Raw genomic sequence first — 23,258 nt, forward strand, 5'->3', positions numbered from 1 at the left:
GAGTGGCAGTGCATGGAGTTAAATCGTGCTGGTGCCCGGTCACTAGCAGTGCCCCAAGGGGTTGGTACTGTGGTCTGAACTGTTCAGTGCCTTTACTGGTGATCCGGACAAGGCGACTGAGAGCACCCTAATAAGTTTGCAGATGACAGCAAGTTGGCAGTAAGCGTAGATCTGTCTGAGGAATGGGAGAGCGATCGGGACAGGCTGGATCAACGGGCGGAGGCCAACAGTACGAGCTTTAACGAGATCAAGCGCTGCGTCCTGAGCATTAGTTGCAACTGCATTCCTTCTTACACCCTCGGCACAGAGCCGCACGGAGGACAAGGATCTGTTGACGTGACGTGAAGGGCACGTGATGCGGCTTTAGGCCCGGCCCTCCGCAGCTCTTCCTCGGGGGCGGCGCGTGTGGCGCTGCCCGGGCCCCACAGCCGGCGCTCGGCCATGGCGAGCCTCCTGAGGCGGCGTGTCGCTGCCGCCCGCCGCCTCGCCTTCTTCCCGCCGCCGGCGCGGCGCAGCAGCTGGGCTCTGCCCGCCGCCCTGCTGCGCCGCGGCGCGTTGGTGGGCGGCCGCTGGCTAGAGACGCCCGCCGCGTTCCCCGTGCGGGACCCGGCCAGCGGCGACGAGCTGGGCAGGGTGGCCGACTGCGGCGAAGCCGAGGCGAGGGCTGCCGTGCGGGTCGCGCACGAAGCCGGCGGCGCTTGGGGCCGCCTTCCCGCTAAGGTGAGCGGCGGGGGAAGATGGCGCCGGCGGGGCGGTGAGCGGGGGTGGGGGGGGCCGTCCTGTGTGCGGGGACGACGGCAGGCTTCTGTCCTTGCAGGAGAGGAGCGCCCTTATCCGCAGATGGTACGAGCTGATGATTGAAAGGAAAACAGATCTGGCGACGATCATAACGGCGGAAAACGTGAGTATGGAGGCAGGTGAAAGGAAGGCGGGCAGAGCCGCGGGTTGAAGCACGCATCTCTGAGCTCTCGTGTGTTCCTGGCCTTGAACACCTCTAGGGACGGGGCATCCACAGCCTCTCTGGGCAGCTGTTCCAGCACCTCACCACTCTCTCTGTAAAGAACTTCCCCCTGACATCCACCTAAGAGCTCGCTGTGGAAGCGTTTATCTTTTTTAGAGGAAAAAAAAACCAAAGAAGTGCTTTTTCCAGCGGTACCTGGCTGGAGGTACACCTGCACTGTGCTGCATGTGGTACAGTGGCAACATGTAAATCCAAAATGCAGTTGTAAAGGCAGAAAGCTATTGTGTTGTATCGGTTTCATGTGTTCAGAAGGGAAATATTATGTTAATAATGCCTTTGTCCCCTAGTAGGCAAGATGAAAACTAGTTTAACTATTTTTTTTCTTATTTTTGGACTGGTATTGCTTGAAATTACCAGTTAGATTCTGTAGCTTATGCCTAATCGTAGGAAAACAAAGTTACTAACTAGATTCAAAGGATGTGTGCAGATATACAGTAACAAGAACAAGCTTTGCTGAAGATCCTAGTGTTTTGTGGAGGCTTCTTTTTACTGCAGCCTCTTCAGATGGCAGGGAAGCCATCTGACAATTAATGACTGCGGTAACGATGTTTGTTAAACTGACATGTAGCCTTTTCGAGTCAAACTGATTTTAGTGCGACTTGTAAGTAGGAGTGATGTGTTATGTCTGCATTAGTGCCTGCTTTTGGATGTACCACTAAGCCGGTCTCCCAGTTGTGCTTACTTAATGTGTTTGAGTTTGCATTGCAGACCGGTCTGGAAATGCACAGATTGGTGGTGTTCTTTTGAATAAAGCCATTCTGGAAGATGCCACAGCAGCTCCTTTGCTGTGTTCACAGGGTTGGAAGGGACCTCAAGGATCATGAATCTCCAACCCCCCTGTCACATGCAGGGCCATCAACCTCCTCATTTCATACCAGCCCAGGTTGCCCAGGGCCCCATCCAACCTGGCCTTGAACACCTCCAGGGACGGGGAATCCACAGCCTCTCTGGGCAGCTGTTCCAGCACCTCACCGCTCTCTCTGTAAAGAACTTCCCCCTGACATCCAACCTCAATCTTCCCTCCCTCAACTTAAAACCATTTCCCCTTGTCCTGCAGTTACCTACCCTTTCAATGAGTTGACTCCCCTCCTGTTTGTAGGCTCCCTTCAGGTACTGAAGGGCTGCAATGAAGTCACCCCGCAGCCTTCTTTTCTCCAGGCTGAACAAGCCCAGCTCCCTCAGCCTGTTTTCGTAGGGAGGTGCTCCAGCCTCCTGATCATCTTTGTGGGTCCCCTCTGGACCCTCTTCAACAGGTAGTGGCCATCAGTCCACAAGACCACACCTGAAGGTCTGCAGAGTAATACACCCAAACACAGTGGTCCCTGACAGAAGCTTGTAAATGTTTTGCCTCCATTTGTATCTGCTTCAGAATGGTAGTAGCAGCTAACTGCAGAGTTTGTAAATAAACACAGTCTGCTATTCCATCTCCCTTGTGGAGTGCAGGTAGGAGGTAGGCACAGCTGTTAAAATGTGAGTGTGTGATGACTGTATGTATGTTGAAACTGCATAGTGATTGTTGGTGGAATAACACCAAGTCCTTTCTGGAGACTGTGAGGTATGTAATACAGGATTATAAAGCATTTTGAAAAGAATTCTGAAATTATGTCAGTTTATTTGTATTGCTTTGGTCTGCCATTTGTAGTGTATTTTCAATTTGATGTAATCAAAGGGAAAACCTCTGAAAGAAGCAGAAGGGGAAGTCCTATATGCTGCCTCATTTCTGGAGTGGTTTGCAGAAGAAGCTCGCCGAGTTTATGGTGATGTCATTCCAGCATCTGCAAAAGACAGAAGAATCCTGGTTCTAAAACAGCCAGTAGGAGTGGCAGCAATTATAACCCCAGTAAGTGCAGCTGAATGTTTCAAATCATATGAAAATTTTCAGCTTAGCTTACAGCATGGGGCCTTACAGCTTGAAACACCCCTGTAAAATTTCATTTCTACCGCAGAATCACAGAATGGCCAGGGTTGGAAGGGACCCCAAAGATCATGAATCTCCAACCCCCCTGCCACATGCAGGGCCACCAACCTCCCCATTTAATAATGAGACCAGGCTGTCCAGAGTCCCATCCAGCCTGGCCTGGAACACCTCTAGGGATGTGGCATCCACAGCCTCTCTGGGCAGCTGTTCCAGCACCTGAACACTCTCTCTGTAAAGAACTTCCCCCTGACATCCAACCTAAATCTTCCCTCCTTTAACTTAAAACCATTTCCCCTTGTCCTACATCTTCATTGGCCGGTAGTGCTTCTTTGTAATGTTTGTCTGGGCCAAAGCACATCATGCAGGTCTGTTTAGGCTGCCATGTAAGCACAGAAAACAACAACTACTATTGCTGCAACAACTGGAGCAATATTTCCCTAAGTTTGATTGTTCTTTTCTCTCATCCTAGTGGAATTTCCCCAGTGCTATGATTACCCGGAAGGTTGGTGCAGCTTTGGCAGCTGGCTGTACAGTGGTAGTGAAACCTGCAGAGGACACACCTTTATCAGCATTAGCTCTTGGAGAGGTGAGCTTTTATGCTAAGCTGTAGGTTAATGATGGACTGAAGCTACACGACAGAACTTAGAAATGGGATTTGTGGATAACTCGAGCCAATTTCATACGTGAAGACAAGTTGGCTGAACTGATACAGAAGTTTTATTTCATTAGATGTCTTTGGAAGTTGTCTCTAGTACAGTCTAGACCCTCAAAGTGGATCTGGCCACTGAAGCATGGGAAATGTTTTTGTATCTTTGGTTACTTTGAATGACAGCCTGCTTAATCAGGGGTGAAGCTGCACTCAAGACACTATGGCATCTGAGAGTTGTGGTGTGCACCTTGTGCTTCTTTTGACTGGAAACCAATTTCTTTAAAACAGTAAACATCAAATTACATATTCCTCATACAAACTTCTCTGATATTGCAATTTCTCTTTCCTTTGTTGCAGCTTGCAAACCAGGCTGGAATTCCAGCAGGAGTGTATAATGTTGTTCCTTGTTCAAGACAGCAGGCACCAGCTGTAGGGGAAGTTCTGTGCACTGATCCATTGGTAGCCAAAATATCTTTTACGGGCTCCACTGCAACAGGAAAGGTACATAAGTGGGCAGAATATCCTTGAAGATTATTACTGTGCTTACACCAGAAAGGTAGGGGGAAATGTGTGCTTTCATATAGAGCTTTCTTTTCTGGCTGCTGTGCAGAGATTGTACACATCAGTGTGTACCTGTTGAGGTACTGCCTATTTACTTCTGTGTCAGTACTTCACAAAAAGATGCTTGTGTGCAGCTTCTGCATAATTGCTCCTTACTGAATTAGAACCTGAGCACTTCTGTATAAAATGGTTGTGTTTCATATACTGTGACAGCACACTAATATGAACACTGAAATAGAATTTCAAAGGTGCTGCTTGGAAACGGCTTCTGTAGTTGAAAGAAAGCATTTATTTCAACTTCAGCCTCCTGTCAGCTTTACTGCATAAACAGACTTACTAATCAGTCCCCAATGAGATCAGTAAAACTGTAGATATGGCTAAAGATAGAAGAATTCTATGCAATGTCTGTGGAATGCTGTCTGTGGAATGAAGAGAAGGCCTGATACCTAAAGCAAGTCTTAATACCAAATACTGGCACATATTAGAAAACTGCTGTGAGTTGTCAAGATTTTTTGTTACAAAAAACAAGAAATGAACAAGCAAACAAGTGACAGTGTCAGCATATAGTGTCAGCCTGACCTGAGTGTGATGCAAATCCTTTCCTTCATTATTTTCTCAGCAGAGTGTAATCTCTAAAGACTTTAATGAAGGAAATTCATCCTTGTATTTGTGATGGGAGAAAACAGATGGTGTAGCGTAATGCAGAAGATGCAGATTTACTCCCTGCTGGAGTTAGTTTCTCAGTGCCTTCCATCTGTAAGCTCTGTGGTCCCTTAGTTTGCACCTGGTAGAATTAGAAATTTCTGTGTTTCCTCAGATACTGCTGAAACATGCAGCTGGCACTGTGAAGAGAGTTTCCATGGAGCTTGGAGGGCATGCTCCTTTTATAGTGTTTGACAGTGCTGATGTGGACCGTGCTGTTGCAGGAGCCCTTGCTTCTAAGTACAGAAACTCAGGGCAGGTAAGAGTCCTTGTTTCTGGGAATAGAAGGGCTGTAAACATGAAATATTTTGTTGTTCAGGGAAAGATGCTGGGGCCACACATGGCTGTGGGTGCTTAAACCAGCTATCATGCAGCAAGTCTGAATAACAAAAAAATTACATCGACATAGTTTGGTATATATAGAAGATAGCTGTTACTTTTGAAAGGCTGTAGTAATCAAAGAAGGATTCAGTCAGAGCATAGGGGAATGAGTATAACAGCAGGCAGTTGAAAGCACTTGCAAACAAACTCCAGGAGGAAAGAAAACTCAAGATCAGTTAATGAAGAAGTTAGGAAGGAAAAAAAAAAGATCCCACACCACCAAGTGTGAATTGAAATTCTTTTGCTCAATTCAGCATTCTTTGGTGTATGTAATTAGAATGTAATATTTCTTGCAGCTTCTGAACCCTGCTCCATGCGTATACCCATATCCACAGAAGTCACAAAGCCTTTTCCCAGCACAAGCCACTTAAATCTAACAGCATGGTGTGTTTTATGCAAATGTTTACAGCTGGTTGGGATTGTATCTCTTAAGAGAACAGGATGGCAAAAGAAATTGGGGAACAGCTTAGGATGTTGGAGAATAGGCAGAGCACAAAGCGCTGTAGTGTCCTGTCACTGTGGCATGGCGGGCAGAAGGAATTGGTAATGAGATACAATATAAACCACTGTTTCCTTTTCCTTTTCATGCTTGTTTTCAGACGTGTGTTTGTGCAAACCGTTTCCTGGTGCAAAGGGGGATCCATGACAAATTTGTAGAGAAGTTTGCTAAAGCCATAGAGAGCGAGCTGCGTGTCGGAAGTGGATTTGATGCAAAAACTACCCAAGGGCCATTAATTAATGAAAAAGCAGTAGAGAAGGTAAAAATAAATAACTAAAGATTTCTTTTTGGACATAAATTCCTTTTTTTATGATCCATAAAGTAACACAGAATTCTATTTAAACTTCTTTATGGTTGTTAGAAGGTATTAACGGTGTGGCTGGAAGTTTGCTATCTCCTCCAAGCTTGTGTGTAGATATAGGGAAAGAGACATGACCAGTTAATGTGTCATTCTCTTATTTCCATTAAAGAGAAAAGGGATTCCTCCTTCATGAGAAAATAAATCCTCCTAATTATTTCTCAGCTGTTCTCAAGAAGAACATTTGCTGAGATTGGATATGCTGTGAGAGTGATGAGGTGAGCCCACAATTCTGAGGCACTGTGATTGAAAACTTACTTTGAAAACATTACTTTGCCTCTGTTTGGCAGAAACTAAGCAAAATAACACACTGAGGCTAAAAGCACCAGGGCTCTGGATGCTGGAATCATTTGAAATCCTGTATGCATAGTTCAGATCTTCTATTTTGAATTCCTTGTGACCCCAGGAATTTTATTTTTATATTGCAGTGGTAAGTCACATTTTCTCTAACATTTCACCCTTTCTAAAGTTAAAGCAATTAGAAATTCTGATAATACTCAGAATTAGCTGGGAGACAAAGGATTTAATACTTGGCCTGCCTTCAAGTATACAGATGTGACTGAATTCTTTCCCTTTGTACCACAAAGGTATTGTGTATAGCATAGGGCCGTACACACAAGTCTGCAAGCTCTGCATAGTCACATAACTGCCTTTCTATTATTTCAAGGGAGTTATTCTAGATTGAGATTTGGTTTTCTCAGTACTTTCTTGTCTTTGGATAAATTGTTACACAGGGGAAGAAAATGTCTTTGTCAGGCCTGTCTTGAAAACTTCCTTCTGTTACCTGTTTCTCTTTATGTGCTTGTGTTTGCACAGTGCCTGATGATGAATGTGTGCTACTCAGTCCTTTCCTCATATTAGATGTTCATTTCAATAGGCTGGATGTCTGCTAGATGGGGGCCATACTCATAATTTAATTCAAGAGAAATTTGGAATAACTGCAAATAGTTGGTGAAGGATGAACCTCTCTTCAGAGTCTCTTTAATACTATTATTTTTTCAGTGAAAAATGCAGTGATGATCATTTTTTAAATGCTAGCTTTGGGATTTTTGTTTTGCACACCTTAGGTAGAGAGACACATTAACGATGCAGTTTCACAAGGAGCATCTGTTGTGACTGGAGGGAAACGACACAGCTTGGGGAAGAATTTCTTTGAGCCAACCTTACTGAGTAACGTCACGACAAAAATGCTTTGCACACAAGAGGAGACATTTGGCCCTTTAGCACCAGTTATCAAGTAAGATTCTTGGTAAAACGCAGCGATATAAAATGATGAGGTGTTGTTTTGAGCAATAAGATTTGACTGACTGACTGCCAGAAGCTTTTGGAAGGCCACGTAGGTCTTGTTATAAGGCTCAAGTTCATCTGTGGAAACGTACTACGTGTATCCAGTTTGCTTGTTTCTCTCTTGACCTGATCTAAGCATTGCTGCACGTTCTTGAAAATGATTCTCTTTTAAATTGCATCAGCAGTTAAGCAAGGATGATAACAGCAAAACACTCAAATTTCATGTTTTGCAGCATGAAGTGGGAGGCAGGAGTTTGCAATTTGTTATGTGATTTGCTAGCCCTGGGTTTTTCTGCTTGAGGATGACTTGGTTCTGTTTTCTCCTTAAAATCTTCTCTGCCTCTGTCCACAGTGATTGGACAGAAGAATGCCCAGTAATCTCATAGCTGAGTGCCTGCATGGCTGGGGAGATTAGTGAGCTAACTCATGTGAAAGTAAATGTTTAACTACCAGCATCTAGGGAGGATAAACCTACTTAATGGTAGTTCAAATTGAAGTAAGTGGTAGAAACTTCTCCATTACTTTGAATTTAAATTAGTTTTGAAAATATATTTTAAAAAAAAAAAAACAAAACCACCAACAAACAAACCTGCATACTGACTTATTCCTGTTAAAGCATAGTCAGCAAAATGCTGTGTCAAGGACAGGCTTCATTTGTGTTTCTTTTTTCTTTATGTTGACAGATTTGACACTGAAGCAGAAGCCATTGCTATAGCGAATGCAGCTGATGTGGGTTTAGCAGGTATGCTTCTCTTTTCATATCTCTTGTAAGCTTCAGTGCTAAGGGAATATTTAACCAAGTAGTAAGCATCACATCACTAAGTATCAATCTGCTGTTGTTCCCCCTGACTTTATTTTCATTTGGCATTATTCTGTGTCTGCATGGCAGGATATTTCTATTCCCGAGATCCAGCACAGATCTGGAGAGTTGCAGAGCAGCTGGAAGTTGGAATGGTTGGTGTGAATGAAGGCATAGTCTCCTCGGTTGAGAGCCCTTTTGGTGGGGTAAAGCAGTCTGGCATAGGGAGAGAAGGTTCCAAGTATGGCATTGATGAATACTTAGAAATAAAGTACGTCTGTTTTGGAGGCTTGTAGCAACCTTCAGAAAGCACAATCCCAACATCTTGCAAAAGACTGCTGTAGTTTTGAAAGCTTTCTGAACCAGAAAAATGTCATGAATGCAACTTTTACCTTCTTTAAAAATAAGCAACCCTGTCCTGTACTGAGACGTATTGACAACATGATGTGCCACATGTTTTTACATGTTTAGTGTACTACATGAGTACGTTGTTCTTCAGCAATGTGATCACAGTGCCCATTACCTCTGAAAGGGAGTAGGGAAGAAAAGCACGTTGATTATTCTTAGATCACCCTCGTTAGTGGGGAGAACTTGGAGATTGCTGCATTATGGCAATAGATCACCATCTGTGTCAAGGGGAAAACAGACCACCTTTTTTTACTGCCTCTGTGTAGGATGGGGGAAGCAAACTGCCTTTAAACGTCTGTGCAAGCACCAACATTTTCTAATGTGGTGATGTAACTTTCTTTTAGAAGCAGGCATGTCTTTTTTTTTTTTAAACTGTGGGATAATCTGATGCTTATAAAAGATGAGGAAGTGCTTGGCTAGGAATCTATGCAGGTGAATGAGCAGCTTTTAAGTGCATCTTAATACTGGCTGCAGAGCTGTCAGCTGTTCAGCCTCTGGGCTTCTGAGCAAAGAGCTGTAATTTGTGCCAGACAGCTGGCAAGTTTGGGATCAGGTACAGCCCTTGTTTGGTATGTATGTGAGTCTCAGTTGCTCAGAGAGGATGGCAGAGCAGGACAATGAGCTGCTGGCTCAGCGAGGAGGAGGAGGAGGAAGATGGGATGCAAAGCTGCAGGAATAACTTACAGAATGTTAAGGGGACACTGAAGGGCCTGCAGGAATGAATCCCAAATGCTGACGTGAGAACGTATGTAAACTCTCTTCTGTGAAAAGAATGTAACTGTCCTTTGTGGAAGGAAAGTCACTGATGTCAATGTTCCTCAGCAACTCCAAAGAACAGGAGCAGATGGGCTTCACGCCTTGTATTTATGGTCACACAAGCAAACATCCCTTATTGAGAAAGGTATATTCATTTTTTTTTAACTTGGGGAACTTGCAATCTAATAAGGATTTAAACAAAAGTAATTGTAGGCAAGACTTTTACCCATAATTCCAGTATTTTAATTGACATCTTTAAAAGATGTGAGATTCCTCAGTAAGAAAGAAAAACAAAACATCATCATTTCAGTGGTGTGTGTGTGTGTGTCCTGCCAGATGAAGGACAAGTAAAGGACACTTGACTGCACATCAGAAACTTCCAGTGCACCAAGAATCACATTTACAAGGGTAAGGATTGGATACTGTTATCAATTGTAGCACATTTGCTTTCTCTGAAGAACAAAAGGGACAGCTTAATTCTACCCACATAAATTGCAAGAAAATTCTTTCTAGACAGGTTCTGAGCTTGCACTGCTGTGTGCACAGGCTGCCTGAATCTGGGGAGCATGATGTCGTGGAACAGGGAGTCTTTTGCCAGCTCTGGCTGCTGATACATTTTTACTCCTTGCAAAATGCAGCTCAGCAGAAAAAAGCAGTAACTTGGTGCCTGGTTACCAGTAGTACAGTGATGAAGGCACACTTACAGATACTATACACAGGTTGGAATATCTGCCACTTCAATTGCACAGACTTAAAACATGCTTGCACTACCAGATCAAGGTTAAACTTCTTTACTGCTGTGTGACAGTGCAATCTTGAATGTAGATGTACTTCTTGGGACACCGCAATTGGAGGATTAATTTTTTAGTCTGCTGCTCTCTTCATTGCAAAATTAGTGATCTGATGCCTTGGTGAATTTAAAACCTGGATGTAATTTCTCAGAATAGCACTGTTACAATTAATGAGTCAATGTTTACTTTTTTTGTATTTTTTTTTTTTAACTTTGCCTGATAACAAGCACAAACCATGATTAGGTTGTATAATGAAGTTGAAAAATACCTTTGTCTAGATTGGATTGTGGTTGGATTCCAGCACAGTATGTTTGTGTCATTAAGGTAAGCACAGAATAATCTTAAAGTTGTTTTCATAGCAAAAGCTGTGATTCTTGATACTTGAATCCTCACATTTGAGTTATGTTAATAATGTTGGTGATGTTCAGAAATTTCTGGATTTAAAACTGTGATGAAAAGACATTTTCAATTAATAAATAACTTATATGAAAGCATTGGATTTCGTGCCTTATTGCAGTATTCACTGTTGAACTCATGAGCTGACAGCAGCAAGTTCTGCCCCTCGGATTTCCACAGATATTTTGTTGTGCCAAGCTTAGCACTGGAAAGAAAGACATTGCTCCACACGTAGGTGTTGTAGCAGCAAGATTAGCTGTCCCAAATTACAATGCCTTCATTCTAAATCAAGTAGGTGAAATTACTTTGACATATCTGTATGCCATGAGTTATTCCATATGCAAATCTCCTGTGCTGAATCAAGCATTTTACCACAAGAGATGGGCTTTGTGGGTCGGAATGCGTTTCCCTGCTTTCGGGATGTTATCACCTGCATGATTCTCAGATTATTTTAAATAGGTTTTTAAAAACCTTATTCTCATCTGTTTCAGCAAATGATTTCTAATTTCCAGTTTCTGGGTCCAAGCTCCAGGCAGTGCTGGAAAACACAGCAAGTGAGGTGGCTCCAGGTCCTGGTAACAGCAATTAGTAGCAGTGAAGAAAGACAATTAGTGCTACTAAGATTTATTTCACGTTTGACCAATATCTAGCATTTAATTTTGTTTAGAATAGCTGGTTCTTCTTCATTCCTTGTCACCATGACCTTTGGATTTAATGAAGTGCATAAGTTAGCTAGAGTTCTGTGGCCTGTCCATTTACTTGGCAGACTTTTTTTGAAGACATCTACGATTGATTTTATGTTTCCATAAGCTTTGCAGAATGTAAATTGGCATGTAGTAAAACAGCTTTTATTGTTATCAGCTCAATGTTCACTCAAGTGTTACTGGGAGTTGGGCAATCCTGCAATTAAAAAGCATCTCCTCGTGACTTGGCATTGAAGTAGCTGGATCTCTGCAGCTGGTGCAGACTTAAGGATAACTTTTTGTCCTTTGTCAGCCCTGCTGCTTATATGAGGCTCTACCTATCTTAAAGCAAAAGGTTTAAAAATGATACTGAGAAGGTTGCACAGGCAATTAACCCAAGGAAAAGCAGGAAATTCTGTAAGTCGAAGTAAAACAGCTTTTCCTGCTCCCTAATATACTGAATTATGCTCCCTCCCTGTGTAAGATACCTTTCTGCTTTTGTCAATAGCAAGCCAAGGGATCAGATATTGTGCTGCTTTCTTGAGTAGACTTCAGCTATGCTATACACAATGTCTCTCTTAGCCCAACTTGAGTATCAAGTCCAATACAGAAAGTACCCCACCAAGGTCCTAGAAGAAAAGACAAAATTTTATTAGTAGTTACATAAATATCATAGTTTCAGCTCAGAAATGGTTCCAGTCACAATACACTGTCATTTTCAGTAAGTAACATTTGTTAGAATTGGATTAATTGTATCAATAGCTCACCCATCCACCCCCAGGGAGAAGTTTTTCTATACACAGACCAGCTACATGCTGTGTGGCTCATCTGCACCTGGTTCATACCTTAAGCAAAAGAAAGGTGGGTTTTTTTGTGTTTTTGTTTCTTAGTATTTTATTCCTAAGCTTTAAGGCTCCCTTGTCATGGGGAGTTATAGACCTAAATGGTGTATGATGGTGTAGGTTTTCCTTTGCTGCAGAGGTATGAGCTCAATATTCTAGTCAGGTAACTAATTCACTTCTAGCTTATCTTCCTTCTAGAGAAATGGTTTCCTTTCTCAATGGTTAGAAAAATGGCTCAGAAGACCAATATTTGTCGTTTCATTACTGCCATCCCAAAACTCCAGCTGACAAGAGCCCACTACCAGTATACTGAGGTACAAAACTAGTTTCATGTAACCTAAAAGAAGGATAGGAAATTTGCCTACGAAAATTATTTCAAGAATATTAGAACTGTCGAAGGAAAGTTCAAACTCAGCATTGAGAATTTCTCTGTTTTTGACACAGCGAACTTCCTCACATGTTTGCGCTTAATTTTGTTTGCCACAATTAACTAAGAAAAAAGCCCACATTATATAAGCAACTGCATCTGACAGCAAAAGAAACAGGTGCTTGAAAAGGAGCTGTATGTGCTTAGACCTATCACAAACCTGTATGTGATAGGTCTGGAAGAGAACACTGCTCATCTTCTGTTTACCCAGAAGGATGTAGCTGTAAGTGAATTCTTACAAATGAAACAACAATATCCTATTTTCCCCCTGCAAATAAACTCCTCTATGATTAGACTGTTCACTTTTTTTTTTTGAATGAAAGGCTGAACCACGGGACAACAGATGCATTAGATGTCTATCACAGCAGACTCGCCCAGGTAAATTTCAGTTTGTACTGCAGCAGTGTTTTATTATAAACACAGAACATTATTTGCAGTATGACAACGTTGAATACTTGAATCTCTTTACTGCATCAGGCAGTAATGGCAAGGAAGTTATTCTAAATATGTTCCCTACTTAAAAGGCAGCAGAGGCAGCCCTTTTACACAGCTAGATAACCTCTACTCGTGCATGTATCAGCCAGCATCTATAAATGTAAAACCAAGATGAAAGTGAGAATCCAGAACTTACACCAAAGCTATGATGAACTCCAAGTGTTGGCACGCTGCTTGTGTTCCAACAGAGCATCTTACCAGTGCCAAGCTGTGCATTTCTTTCCAATGGACTTAGAGCTGTACATGGCAAAGCTGTACCTTAGAAGAGCAGAGAAGACTGGTGGGAAAACCTCCATCCCTATTTCACAAGGAAGCTGCCACATGCTTTCTGTGTACAGAGGAAAGCTGTGTGGAAGTAAATGTGAGGACTGTGTACTTGCTTCAAACCCAAATGTAATTGATAATCCAAATCAGAAAGCTATCAGCAGTCCTAACTTCAGCCATTGTGTTTATACCTTAACAGTTGGTTTTTCTTCTCTTTCATTCCACCTCAACATGCACCAGTAAAGCAGTTTTTCTAGAAACAAAAATGTGACTGAACTGAAATAAAAGCCTTGCTACACTCACTTCTTATTTCCTGACAAAACTGTGCTTGAGCAAATGATACATGTCATGCCTCAAATTCACAGAGCCAGAAATATTAATTTAAAATCTTGGTGCAAGTTTGTGTTAATAGCAAGCCTTGTACTATGAACGAAGAATTACTTCTTCTTCCGAGGTCATGGAACAGTTACACCATTAGAATTAGAGGCCTCTTCAAAAAACAGCTTTCAAAATGCAAATAAAATACAATGAAGATATCAAAGTGTTACCTAGAGGACAGCATTCTGTAAGCATCTTCCACTTGGGAAGGCTTTGGGCAATAAGAAGCATTACACCAGTTTCTTACTTGTTACAGGGAGAAATTTTCAGCCAAATCACGCCGATGATCTCACGGTGCAAAGGCTTGCCACTGATCTCAAGGTCAGCACCCACAGCAAGTGTGTGTGGGGGAGAAACAGCCCAGTGAATTCTGTAGCATTGGTAAGAACAGGTTTCTGATTTGCTGTTTTACTAGAGTACTTGAAAGAACCATCTGCTACCCTTCAGCACCAGGCTTGAAAAATGTAAAATAAACCCCCAAACACCCACGTGACAGACTTGACAAAAACTGAAGGGTGCTGACTGCAGTGACATGTGCTAAACAGTAAGTTCACTGATAAAGGCAGGCTGCAGAGACTTAGCACAAGCAGTAATGGAAAGATGCTGTGGAAGAAAAAGCTGGAGAGCAGACAATACACAGCACAATGCTAAGGACTGGCTGAAGTTTGTCCTGTTGAGTCTTCTTACTGTAAGAAGATTGCATTCCTGTGGTATGTGAGAGGCCTGCATGTAGTATGAAGCCCTGGACCTCAGCATCTGACAGGGAGATCAAATCTATGCAGCCAAATATTCAGCTTCCCAGTTCCTACAGAAGAAACAAAGAAGGATGTTGGAACAGATGAAATTGATGGCCTTCAGCTTATGAAAATGTTACTAAAGAAAATGGAAGAAACTGTTTCATCAAAAGTTTGAACTGGTACGGGAGACTGTGACCCAATGAAAGAAAAAAAAAGCACAGTAAGGCTGTAGCTGAAACACAAATATCAGCACAGGTAGACTGTAGTGCTTCCATCTCCATCCAAACAGATCTCCCAGGGACTAAAATACCTGTCCAGACCTTATGATGCATGAAGCCCTGCTATACAGGAGTTGCTGCAGTACATAAAGCAGTAGTGGGTAGATATCATAGCTACACAAGTAGCTACGCTACCAGAGGAGTTCAACAGGCACAGTGTTTGGGAATGTGAGCTGGAGATTGATGCATGGTATTGTGTACCAGGAGAAGAGACAGTCCTGCCTAAAGGCAAAGCGATGTCCTACTTGTCTCTACTTGCCTGATAAAATCAGATGGAATAAATTATCCTGGAAATTACATGAAAGCACATGGAAGACAGGGAGGAGTTCAGAGACAGTATGGCAACGCCAAAGGCAAAACGTGTTTGATTAATCCACTGACCTACAACGGAGCAGATATCAGAAGACAACAGAAAAGCAATTGATGTAATGTACCTAGAATTCTGTAACACCACTGACAACAGTATCTCAAAATGTTCTTGCCTCTAAACTGCAGAGATACGGGTTTGATGGACGAACTATTAGATGGATTAGGAACTGGCTGGATGACCACATCTACAGGTACAACCAACAGCTCAATGTCTGGAAACCAGAAATGTGCAGCGTCTTTCAAGGGTCCATACCTCAAACAATGCTGTTCAATATCATTGTCAATGGGACTGAGTGCACCCTCAGCATTCTGTGGATTACATAAAGCTGAGTTATGCATTTGATACAAAGAATGCCAAGCAGAGAAAACTCCATGAGGTTCACATCAAGCAATTCAAGTCTGTAAAGGTGACAGTGGCCTACTTGCAAAGTGGGCCCATATGAACCTCATAATGTTGAACAAGGTCAGGTGCAAGACTCTGTACCTGGTTCAGGACATTCCCTGGTATAGTAAGACTGGGCAAAGAACTGTTTGAGAACAGCCTTGCAGAGGAAGGGGTGCTGGTGAATGACAAACTGGATATAACCCACATAAGCCCATATAAGCCCACATGGACCTAATGAAGTTCAACAAGGCCAACTCTACGGTACTGTACCTGTGTGAGGGCAATCCCAGATCTGTGGACACTGGGAGAACAACACACTGAGAGCAGCCCTGTGGAGAAGGGTGTGAGTGTCCTGGTAGACAAAAAGTGGGCAAAGTTGAGCCGACAGCGCGTGCCTGCAGTCTGAAGGGCCAACTGTATCCTTCACCAAAAGAGGGGTAGCCAGCAGGGCAAAGGACGTGATTGTTCGCCCTTACTTTGCCCTTGTGAGGTCTCATCTGGAGTACTGATCCAGGTATGATGCCACCAGCACAAGAAAGACACAAAGCTGTTCAAGCAAGTCCACTGTGAGACCTCGTTGTGGTCTTCCAGTACTTAAAGGAGTTTATGATCAGGAGGGAGACAGACACTTCACACAGTCTGACAGTGAAGGACAAGATGGAATGATTTTAAACTAAATGAGAGGAGATTTACGTTAGATACTAGATGGAAAATTTTCCCTCAGAGGATGATGAGGCATTGGAACAAGTTGTTCAGAGAAGCAGTGAATGCCCCAGCCCTGGAGGTGTTCAAGGCCAGGTTGAATGGTGTTGAATGGTGACATGGGCAGCCTCATCTAGGACCTAGTTTAGTGAGTTTGGAGCTTGCACATGGTAGGGAGGGTTGAAACTAGATCATTTTTAAGGTTCCTACCATCCCAAGCCATTGTATGATTCTGTAACTAATTAAATATACAAATACACTCCAAAAGGGGAAGGACGAGAAAGCAGATTCATTTCAATAAATATCCTAAAACCCATATACAGTTAAAACTTGGCTTCTAAAGAAAGCAAATCAGACAATTGATTTTCCATCTGTTGGAGGAAAGGGGAAAAACACAGAAAAGAAACACTTGCATTAACCCTTTTTAGTCCATCTCTGCCTATCCTCTATGATACCTGAGACCACACTCAGGTCTCCACAGAAATGCAGGAATGGGCACAGGTCCTCAGCATGGTACTGCTAACGTCAAAGACTTCTGCTATTAAAACAAGAAGTCAAATGTATGAGACCATGCAATCATGGGAGCCAGTGTTCAACCCAACCAATCTTTTGTGTCAGAATTCTATGAAGGAGTGGAGAAAGCTCCAGAAATTCTCCACCACGCTATTCTTCGTTACAGGGGTGAGGTATGTTCTCTCTGTGCCCCTTCTGATCTGCCCCTCATGATCTCTATGCTGTTCTACCCCTCTCCATTAATGGATTTTCCACCGTCAGATTACAGTAAATCACAGAATCACAGAATTATAGGGGTTGAAAGAGACCTTTAGAGATCATTGAGTCCAACCCCCGAAAAACCAACTACCAACCAACCAACACACAAAAAAACACCAAGCAAAAAAACAAAAGCCCTGTCCAAAGTGCTGCCAAGGGGAATTCTTCTGCATTGCAGCATACTAGCTCAGCCTAAGGCTTCCAACACGTCAGCAAAGAACCCATAGGAAAGGCTGGCATCATTGCCAGACCAGTGCCACAGATTCCTATGCCCCCACTAGTGAGGCTTTTGTACAAAAGCCAGACCTTCCATGTGTGATTTCAAGAACAGTACTGGGGACGTGGCTTTAAAGCCTAGCAAACCCAAGGAAAAGCAGAAGTGCCTTTGTCTTTACAAAGGTAAAGGTTTACAAAGAAGCAACCTAAGGTTGGACTTCCCTGCAGACACCACTCTGAGCCACCACACACATGTAAATACAGAGAACATTGCATCCTACAACACAAAGATGTATCACATCACTTTACAGCTAAGTGCAACTAGAAAATTGTAAACTTCCTTTAAAAGCAAAGGTATTTTCAGCTGATGATCACTACACTAGAAAAGGTAGTCACAAAGCACAGTCAGAAACACACAGTGCATTACAAACGTTCCCTCTCTGTGTTCCTGACCTAACCTGACAATGGAGCCTGCAGTAACATATTGCTCTCTACAGCAGGAATGGAAATACTGCATATTGGTTCTTGCTGTTTTAAGTCAGTTTCATAATCACATGGCTCCTCTGAGAAAAAGACAGGAGTACAGGACATCAATTTATATGTATCTCAATTACCATCTATTGTTAGTAGCATAATGACCCTGGCTAATTTTGTAGTACGATACAAGAAAAATGGCCTTCTGAATTTCAGATAAACATCAGCATGGAACATGCAGGAAATATTATGTGCTTTTCCATGTTTCTCTAGCAGTAACAATAGGAGTTAGCTGACTATATATTTTCTTCTCCTTTTCTACCCACTGTTTTTCTTCTAGAAATTTATCCTTTCACCTGCAATTAGTTGACACTTTAGGAAGTTTTTGATTTAGAAAATCAGAGGCTAGTCAACACGTTTTAGATGCGTTGGGCCAGTGTGTTCTGTGCTTTTACCCTCATTCAGTTATCTGTCTTTGGAGCTGTAGTTGAAGGAAACACCATTTCTGATTGATCCGTTCATAAGGGTTTTAGGATTCTCTCTTTCAATCCTTTCTCGACTGAAGATAGTGTCCTGATCACTGTCAAACTCTGATTCAGAAACCATCAGGCTGGAGTTGTGTTCTGTACTTCTGTGTTTTATGCCTACAAATTACAAACAAAACAAACAGAAACAACAAGAAGAAGCAAGCTCATTAGAAACATCTAATTTCTGACAGCTTTTGATCATCCTGTACTCTGCTGTGATAGGAAAAAACAACTGAAAACACTCTCTGAAACTCAGCATAAAAGCCTGCATCACTTCCACCACTCATATAAAAAACTGGTCTGGGAGGTATAAAATATGGTCCTGTGGATACAGTTTTGATCTCACTGCAGCCTCAATGGTTTATGGCTAATTAAGTGATCTTAGTACATAGTGACCACCTGCTAATGGCCTGAATCTGGAAATTTGTCTGCACAGCTATCTGATTAAAGAGACTGGCAATGAGAGGTCATATTTTCTAGAGATATCTTATTTTTCTTATTTCAAAAGCTATTTCTCACTATGATTTTATTTCCCCGGATTCTAATATTTTCCCTGCTAAAAATTGAAATAAAGTAAATTAAAATATATGTGAGCAGGGGTTAGCAGCTGGAGTACCTGATGCTTAAGAAGGCACTTATGATCCAGAAGGGAATCGTCGTGCACCGATAAAATCAGATCTAAATTATGAAGCGTGTGTGTGAGGGAAAGGAGGTTACATGACAAAAGTCTGAGGGACAATCAGATGCTCTGAATTACAGTTAGTGAAGAAGCTTGGAACTTTGTCTGATCCCTAGGCACTGAGAGAGGAATGAAGTTATTCTTGTCCAATCATTTCTCCATCTATGCTTGCCTCCGTCATTCCCAGCCAACTCCAGCTTCTGTGCTCCTCCTGATTGTACACATCAATTTAGAACCACTGACTGTGAACTTGGTGGTTGAATTCAGCTTATAGTGCTTGAAGAAAGAGGTAGCTCTTACCATATTTGGGTCGTAGCTCCATTCTTTCCTGCTCATCTATATTATCTAGGATGGTATATTTTGTTTTCTTTCTTATCTTAGTCCTCTTTCTGCTAAAAAGGAAATTACCACAAAGATATTTAGCTCTCACATAAATCCACCTATATTCCCACATGGCTACATACCCTCTATACAGAACCTCCACTCAAGATGAGTTGTACCAGTTTATACCCATAAAATCAGCTGCACAATCTGGACCAGAGAGTAGAATTTATTTGCTCTGTCTTATACATAAAGATGAAGAAATCAGGAAAGGCTGACCTTATTTCCTAGCCCACAGAGGTTCAGTTTGTTCAATTCCAACACATTAGCTAGATGCAAGACAGACATATCTATCAGTTCCCAAATAAAATTTCTGAAAGAATTGCTTAGCTCCTTGTTTAGATGTGTCCTTATTTGGTTGGTTGTTTTAAAACTAAGAGAGTTTAAGTAAAGCTTGTCTGGTCATATTTACAGAGAAGACCAGTCAAAAACAGAGAATGGCTCCCTCATACAGATGCAGGGACAAAGCTTTACTGGTCTGTAGCCAAAAACTGACCTCGTTTTTCCTCATTCTTCTCCAGCATTCACTCCTACAGAGCTGCAAATCCTCCCCTTAAGTTTCAGGTGTTTATGTGAGGACAAAAGCAAGGAAGCAGCTAACTCCATGAACACCCTCCTTCTTAGCAAATCGACACAAGCCTTTAAGGCTGCATCCCACACTTATGTAAGATATACTTCTATTTAAATGTTTTTTACCAAATAGGACTGTTCCTTCAACCATAAAAAGAAAGCAATACCAACACCTGTGCATTTCAAACAGCAACCCTTACGCACTGGAAAGATACCCCAGATAAAGTTAAAAGTCCAGGAATAATGTATCATTTTTTATAACACTTTAGCATCTCTTTGCTGTGCTTTTTCATGCAGCAGCAAAAAATCTAGTTATTTGAATTTGAGCAGACTTCTAATAATTTCTTAATGGCTCACTAGGAAAGACAAGGTAGGATGTTGAGTACAGAGCAGAATAAACATACAGTCATGCCTACTTTTCCTGTCAAAGACAGGATGAGAGCAGCTCCATCTGCATGTCTTATCTCAGTGACCTTCAGGATGTGACTTATTTTTTTTGTTAGCATGGAGTAGCTGGAGGACTCAGTGTGACAAGATCATGAAAATTTGCAGTACACACTCAGCATTTTGACATAAATAAACTCTTAATTTGAAGGATATTCCAGCACTGGCTTTTTGTTTTTCAAAATACAGAAGAATGCAAACAGCCACACAAAGATATTCCTCTTTTTTTTGTTCCCCCCCCAAAAAAAAAAAGATAAAGAAGGAAAGCATATATACACAGAAACAACTGGAGGAAGCTTTGTTTGTAAGGAGTTGAGTGGTTTAGTGCTAAGGCCTGGACTAAAATACGGCAGCTGTGTGCAGTTGCTGCTTATACCCCAACTAAAAAGAAACACAAATCACGTACCTTTTACAGCAGCAGATGCAGAACCAGGCAAGCCCTATCAAGATCACAATCGTAATGAAAGCAGACAGAGTCACGTAGAGTATACTCCACTCTGAAAAAAAGAAACACAAGGAGTACAGGAGATATCAGCACCTTCATATCATCTCCTCCTATATTCATATTCATATCATCTTTCCCCTATATTCAGCACTTTCCCCTGTATTCAGCACTGGTGAGGCCGCACCTCGAGTACTGTGTCCAGTTTTGGGCCCCTCACTGCAACAAAGATATTGAGGCCCTGGAACGTGTTCAAAGGAGGGCAACAAAGCTGGTGAGGGGTCTGGAACACAGGGCTGATGAGGAGAGGCTGAAGGAGCTGGGAATGTTCAGCCTGGAGAAGAGGAGGCTCAGGGGAGACCTCATTGCTCTCTATAACTTCCTGAAGGGAGGTTGTAGTGAGCTGGGGGTCGGCCTCTTCTCTCGTGTGCTGGAATTCAAGAGGATAATTTAACCATCTCAGTCCTCGTTCTCTAATTCAAACATAGCTGTACCCTGTCTGACATTTCAGCAAAGCTTTAAGAGAACAACTGATCAGTGACAGATTCCTCTACTTGCATATTTTGATTTTTAAATTAGCAACCACTGCTAACAGATACTTTGCCCACAGTTTACTTTACAGCTTGCAGCAAATGCCACGTGCTTCCTATCAATTTCTACAGCATTACTTTTTGGGTTGACACTGAAGCACCACTTCTCCCAGGCTCAAGACTAGTGCATCCCTAAGAGTAAAAAATCAGGCAAAAGTGGCAGGAGACTCTGTAGGTGAGCAAGGAACTCATGGAAAAACTCAAAGGGAAAAAGAAAGTTTATGAATCTTAGAAAAAGGGCCTGACCACTTGGGAGTAATACGGGAACACTGTCAGGGCCTGCAGAAATGTAATGAGGAAGGCTAAGGTCCACCTGGAATTAAATCAGACAAAGGAGGTCAAGGACAATAAGAAAGGCTTTTTCAAGTATGTCAACAGAACCAAGAAAAGGCTGAGAAATCTGGGACTTTTCAGCTTGGAGAAGAAGGTTGAGAAGGGATCTCATCACTATTTAAGATATCTCAAATGCAGGAGTCAAATGGATGAGGCCACACTCTTTTCAGTGGTGTGCAGTGACAAAACAAGGCAACAGGCAGAAACTGCAAAAGAGGAAGTTCCACACAAATATAAGGAAGAACATCTTTACTGTGAAGGTGACAGAGCACTGGAACAGCCACCAAAAGAGGCTGTGGAGTCTCCTTCTCCAGAGATATCCAGAACCCACCTGGACACTGTCCTGTGCAGCCTACTCCAGGGAACCTGCCTTAGTAGTGTATGGGAACTGCTAGGTCACAGCCTGAACCAGTGACCGAGCACCTAGTAAAGAGGACTGGCCAGTCCTGGGAGCACAGGTACAGGCAGCTCACCTGTGCAACTGGAAGGGGTGCAGTTTAAGGCTCTGGGAAATATCTCTGTACTTAGAAGACAGTTTTCCTTGGGGAGTTTTTTTCAGTGAGTCCTTATCTTCAGAGTGGGGTAAGATATTCCTTTCTTACTATCAGATTGTGACTAAATACCTTCCTAGGATTATCTGAAAACAGGTCAGAGGCAACTACTAAGTGCTTCTACTTCATACCATGCAGCAGGGAGGTTAGACTTGATGATCCCAATGGGTCCCTTCCAGCCCCTTAGATTCTGTGATACTTAAAGGCTAGAGCATTGCTCAGCAAAATGTCTCTAAGTCTTCAGAGTACTAAAAGTTCAGCTTTTCTTCAACTACACAAAATACCTATTTAATTAAATTAAAACTGTTTAAACTAATTTAGATAGGAAGTCCCTATGTAATATTCAACTTGATTTGTTAGGTGTGCCATGGAATACAGACGTGATTAAAATGATGAAACTAGATTTCCAGGTGCAACAAGTAAAGTGAAAAAAAACCAACAAACCACAGTGTAATTAATCAGCTTAAGAAGTTAAAGATTAATAGATGACTATATTGCTCAGTCTGTAACACTGGAGTTTGCTTTCCTTAGGTCAGGTCACGCTTCTGGCACGGAAGCATCAAACAATAACTTAGAAAATGTAAGTTGTTGCTTTCTTTTTCAGCTTTGCAAAAATCTGATGAATGCACCCCAGAGCTTTGCAACACATGCAGTATCAAACAAACCTGCCACATGGTCCCAAATTTACTCAAGTTTTCACCCTTGGTAGTGAAAATTCTTACACTTCCCACTCCGTGACACTTTTAAAATTCTGTTCCTAAAATATTTAAAAAGTTTAAATTAAGGATTACTATTTATAAGTCTCTAATATTTCAAGACATGAGTGAAATAATCTCAAGATGTTTCTTTGTATAGAAGGATATTGGCAGGTCGGACAATAAAGAGACTGTTCTAACATCTATGTTCCAGCATCTACCTCCTGTTCTGTTAGCAAATAGGAATAGTCTCACAAAAAGAAAAATGACTCACCACAGTTACTCTCGCCATCGTTTAGATAACGATTAATTAAGTTTTCCATCCACAGCTGGTAGCAAATACAGCGCTTTGTTATAGGATCACAATGCCCATGTCCAGAGCATTTCAAAAGACATGCTAAGAGCAATAACAAACGTAAGTTAGCTGTATAAATAGACAACTTGCTATGCATTCCCTTACTGTGAGACTAGGTAGCTGGTAAAGCATCTAATTCATAAC

At 42.1% G+C, this 23,258-nt stretch overlaps 2 protein-coding genes across 5 annotated transcripts in view; one reads left to right on the plus strand and one right to left on the minus strand.

Moving 5' to 3' along the window:
- Window positions 1-426: 426 nt before the first annotated feature.
- Window positions 427-10,621, plus strand: ALDH5A1 (aldehyde dehydrogenase 5 family member A1). The gene is made up of 10 exons (XM_052697983.1): window positions 427-720; window positions 818-901; window positions 2,691-2,861; window positions 3,409-3,525; window positions 3,946-4,089; window positions 4,967-5,110; window positions 5,832-5,990; window positions 7,157-7,326; window positions 8,060-8,118; window positions 8,266-10,621. Exons 1-10 carry the CDS (start codon window positions 442-444, stop codon window positions 8,469-8,471), a joined length of 1,533 nt encoding a protein of 510 aa, XP_052553943.1. The 5' UTR covers window positions 427-441; the 3' UTR covers window positions 8,472-10,621.
- KIAA0319 (KIAA0319 ortholog) overlaps window positions 8,904-23,258 on the minus strand; it is a 55,439-nt gene continuing 41,084 nt past the window's right edge. Inside the window, exons 18-22 of one of the 4 annotated variants that reach the window (XM_052697977.1) lie at window positions 23,034-23,156; window positions 20,555-20,645; window positions 19,054-19,145; window positions 18,003-18,191; window positions 8,904-13,231 (exon numbers count right to left, since the gene is read on the minus strand). In XM_052697977.1, coding sequence (XP_052553937.1) covers window positions 18,013-18,191; window positions 19,054-19,145; window positions 20,555-20,645; window positions 23,034-23,156 — 485 coding nt within the window. In that variant the 3' untranslated portion in view covers window positions 8,904-13,231; window positions 18,003-18,012. Of the gene's footprint in view, window positions 18,192-19,053; window positions 19,146-20,554; window positions 20,646-23,033; window positions 23,157-23,258 lie in introns of all 4 variants that reach the window. The other 3 variants (XM_052697976.1, XM_052697978.1, XM_052697979.1) reach the window with 3 other exon arrangements.

The sequence above is a fragment of the Tympanuchus pallidicinctus genome, unplaced genomic scaffold (genome assembly GCF_026119805.1).
Source record: "Tympanuchus pallidicinctus isolate F22 unplaced genomic scaffold, pur_lepc_1.0 scaffold31, whole genome shotgun sequence".
In the NCBI taxonomy this organism is placed as follows: domain Eukaryota; kingdom Metazoa; phylum Chordata; class Aves; order Galliformes; family Phasianidae; genus Tympanuchus; species Tympanuchus pallidicinctus.